At 57.0% G+C, this 3,955-nt stretch overlaps 1 protein-coding gene across 1 annotated transcript in view; it reads left to right on the top strand.

The window, feature by feature from the left end:
- The window catches only part of Rab17 (RAB17, member RAS oncogene family), a 19,646-nt gene extending 15,788 nt beyond the window's left edge, over positions 1–3,858 (top strand). The window contains 4 exon segments of the mRNA XM_012516033.1: positions 728–760; positions 763–851; positions 3,515–3,608; positions 3,779–3,858. Coding sequence (XP_012371487.1) covers positions 728–760; positions 763–851; positions 3,515–3,608; positions 3,779–3,858 — 296 coding nt within the window.
- Positions 3,859–3,955: the final 97 nt, after the last annotated feature.

Below are 3,955 nucleotides of genomic sequence, written 5' to 3'. Positions count from 1 at the left end.
TTTCAGGTGATGTTCCAGGAACATTTCCCACAAGAGGCCACTGCCAGCTCTGTGCTTGGAGTGGGGACATGGCCACCCTTGGGCCCAGCAGTGTCCTGTTCCCCATAGGAGTCCTGTTCTCCTCAGGGGTCCTGTTCTCCTCAGGGGTCTTGTTCTTCTCAGGGGTCCTATTCTGCTCTGAAGCACTATTCTCCTTCGAGGTCCTGTTCTCCTCAGGGTTCTGTTCTCTTCAGGGGTCCTATTCTCCTCAGGGGTCCTGTTCTACTCAGAGGTCCTGTTCTCCTCAGGGGTACTGTTCTTAGGGGTCCTGTTCTTCTCTGGGGGCCTGTTCCCCTCTGGGGTCCTATTCTCCTCTGGGTCCTGTTCTCCTCTGGGTCCTGTTCTCCTCAAGGTCCTGTTCTCCTCAGGGGTACTGTTCTCTGGGGTCCTGTTCCCCTCTGGGGTCCTGTTTTTAGGGGTCCTGTTCTCCTCTGGGTCCTGTTCTCTGGGTCCTGTTCTCAGAAGTCCTGTTCTTCTCAGGGGTCCTGTTCTCCTCAGGGTTCTGTTCTCCTCTGGGTTCTGTTCTCCTTAGGGGTCCTGTTCTCCTCAGGGTTCTGTTCTCCTCTGGGTTCTGTTCTCCTCAGGGGTCCTGTTCTCCTAAGGAGTCAAGTTCTCCTCAGGGGTCCTGTTCTCAGGATTTCTGTTCTCCTAAAGAGTGTCCTGTTCTCAGGAATCTTATTCTCCACAGGAGTCCTTCCTCAAGCACAGCAGTGGCTTGAGGACTGGGGAAGGAGCTGGAGCCTGGAAAGGTCATGGTGGCGCTGGTGGGCAACAAGGTGGACCTTGAGGAGAATCGAGAGGTGACATTCCAGGTACCTTACAGTGGGCAGCACAGGGTAGTAGAGATCTTGAAACACACGCATACCCTGCACTTACCTGGACACACCCATGTGTATATACACACATGTTCACACCGGCAGGCACACAAACATCCCACGTCCTCACACAGCTGCACACACTTGCTCATACACACACAGGAACACACACACCAGCACCCACGCTCACACACACTCATTTCTGTACACACGCTCAGAAACCTACCCCTGCACACATGCTCTGTCCTGCACATACCCACTCAGCCTGTATAATACACTCACACTGACACACACCTACATAGCATTCACACTTGTACACACCTGCAGAGATGCCCACCCCTGCTCACCCTGGGCACACACATGTGTACACACGCCTGCAGGGCCCTGCCTTGTTCACCAGATCACCAGGATTCAAGGAAGACTCCTGCCAGCCACTCCTCCCATGAGCCCCCAGGGCTCTGTAGTCAGTGAGTCATGTGGGCAGGACAGAACCTGAAATGTGTGGTTTTGTCCAGTGTCTGCCCTGGAGCCAGGCTGCAGACCCCAACTGAGTGCAGCCCCGGATTGGCCTGCAGCGCTGTGAGGCCTCCCTGAGCACGCACGTTGCAGCCTGGGCCCCTCAGATCCGGGTTCATCCCGTGCTGCTCCTATCTGAGCCCCCTGAAGCGGCACAGCTCTGGGCTTGCGGTTAGGGAGGGTTGAGGCATGTCACTGCGTGAACATGCTCGGCAAGCACGGAGCACTCCATGGGACTGTTGGGTGACCACAGCCAGGTATCCCCCTGGCATCCCGTGCCCTGCCGATTCTCCTATCTGTGTCCTACTCCTGGCTCTTGGCTGTGACTACAGCCCTGGAGACCATGCTCTGAGGTCCTGCCCCCACCCTGTCCTCTGTCACACTCGGGCTTGCACTGCTCCAGCCCTGGAAGAGAGGGGCCACCATTCCTATTACTGGAGAACTAATTCAGGAGCCAACACCTGCACGTGGGGTGCTCACTGCTGTACTGTCTCCATGGAGACCTCCGGTGACACTGGCTGGGGTCCACCATGGAGGGGGATGATGGTGATGGTGGCTGGGAGGCTGGGAGAGGGGTGCCGGGCCAAGCCAGGCCACACCCTTGTTGCCAGTGTGAGGGGGAGAAGGCAGGAGCTGGGAGCCTGGTGAGAAGAGAGCTGGGCATGGAGGGCAAGGCCTCGGGATCCCCTGGCCCTCTGGGGGTGCCCAGAGCTGCCCTCTGCTGCGAGCTTGGGAACTTGGGGGGTTGCACTGGGGGCCCTTATGTGATTATCACTGTCCCTCAGGGGTTCAGGAAGATAGCTCGGTGATCTAAGTGCCTGCCTGGGAAGCACAAGGACCCGGTTCACATGCTGTGCTGGCCCCCAAACTCCAGACACCCTGTGCCATCCACCAGAACTGGTGGCGCACACCTGTAATCCCAGCGCTGGGAAGCTGAGACAGGAGGATCGCTAGAGTCCCAGCTGCATAACAAGACCTTGTAACAAATACATACACACATATATGATTTTAAAAATTAAAAAGAATACTGTCCCCCGGCAACTGCAGGCTGATCTAGCCAACGATCTCCAAATGAGTGGGCGGCCAAGGCTTAAATAAATGAGATGAAGCGTATGATTTCAGGGCTGGAGGATCAGAAAGCCCTCCCACAGAGTTCGCTATTTTCTGAGGTTTTAGACAGAAAACTCTGGGCACCCTTATTTACTAGCTTTTCAAACAAAGGAGGGGATGCTGAAGAAAATTCAGGGACCTGGGCAGGGCCCGGGAGTCCCTTCAAGGGCGTCTCCAAGGAATCCAGATGCTATTTTAGGAGAACTGCTATCTCCAGGAGGGCCCTCATCAGGGAGGTGCCTGCAGCTACAGTCTTCATCCAGCTAATCTAGCTTGGGGCCAGGTGTCCCTCCCTGTGCCCTTGTCTTGCCTTCGAGGCCACCTGGCTTCATCCCCATTGCAGGCCTCAGTGGGACCGGTGACTCTTACAGATTCACTCACCCCGAGTCTGCTGCCCTGGATCTCAGGCAAACTCACAAGTAATTTTTTTTTTCTTTCTTTCTTTCTTTTTTTTTTTTGTCTTTTTGAGACAGGATCTCACTTTGCAGTTCAGACTGGCTGTAAGCTCACTTTGTGGCCCAGGCTGGTCTCAGACTTGCAGTGGTCCTCCTGCCTCAGCCTCCTGAGTGCTGGGATGCAGGCATGCCTCCACCATGCCAGGCTTCCGTTGGTTAATTTAAGTCCTTCTCAGAGCCGCTCTGTAGAGGTCTCCGTCAGGCCCCTTCCTTGGGAGCGCTAGATTCCGAAGCCTGGATGTGGCCTGTGGCCGCCTGCCCCACATGTGGCTTCCGCTGGGCAGTATCCACCTGGCTGCACTCTGCCGTGGCCATGCAGAGGGGCCCCTTGCTCCCAGGTCCCGCCGCTGTTCCTGGCCACTGTCTGCGTCCCAGGAGCCTTTGCAGCCGGGATCCTCTGCCCCAGCTGTCCCCGCCTGATGTCTGCTCTCTGGCCTGGGCCTGGCCTCGGCCTCCCAGAGGTGGCAAGCAGAGAAGTGCAAGCACCAGGGTCTCCACCATGTTGGCTGCTCCTTGTGTCCCTGCATTAGAGATTGGGCACACTTGGGACACTCACAAAGGCACCGAATTCTTTCCCAGGAAGGGAAGCAGTTTGCTGAGAGCAGAAGATTGCTGTTCATGGATACCTCAGCCAAGCTGAACCACCATGTGTCGGAGGTCTTCAGTGCTGTTGGTGAGTGGTATGCAGGGCCACGCGAGGAGGGTGGGGATTGGGGACCCAGCAGTGGCCTCTGGGAGCTGGCGGGGAGTTGTGAGGGGCTCCAGGCAGCGCCAGCCCTTGTGAGACCAGCTCTGGGCTGAGAGTTGTCCGCCCACCGCCCACCAGTGGCCCTACCTCTTCAGCCCGGGAACTGCTGCAGAGAGATGTTGACGGTCAGAGTCCCAGCCCTGGAAGTCACAAGGCTGGCCACTGGGAAGACTAAGTGCTGCAGCCACTGACAGCAGCCACTCCAGCTAGCCACAGAGGCCACAGACCACACTGGTGGCCCAGGCTGGGTCTCTAGGGTAAGCCACTGCTGG

Source organism: Octodon degus, unplaced genomic scaffold (genome assembly GCF_000260255.1).
Source record: "Octodon degus isolate 3935 unplaced genomic scaffold, OctDeg1.0 scaffold00089, whole genome shotgun sequence".
In the NCBI taxonomy this organism is placed as follows: domain Eukaryota; kingdom Metazoa; phylum Chordata; class Mammalia; order Rodentia; family Octodontidae; genus Octodon; species Octodon degus.
Note: the sequence above shows the minus strand (reverse complement) of the source record. Positions and strands in the feature narration are given on the sequence as shown.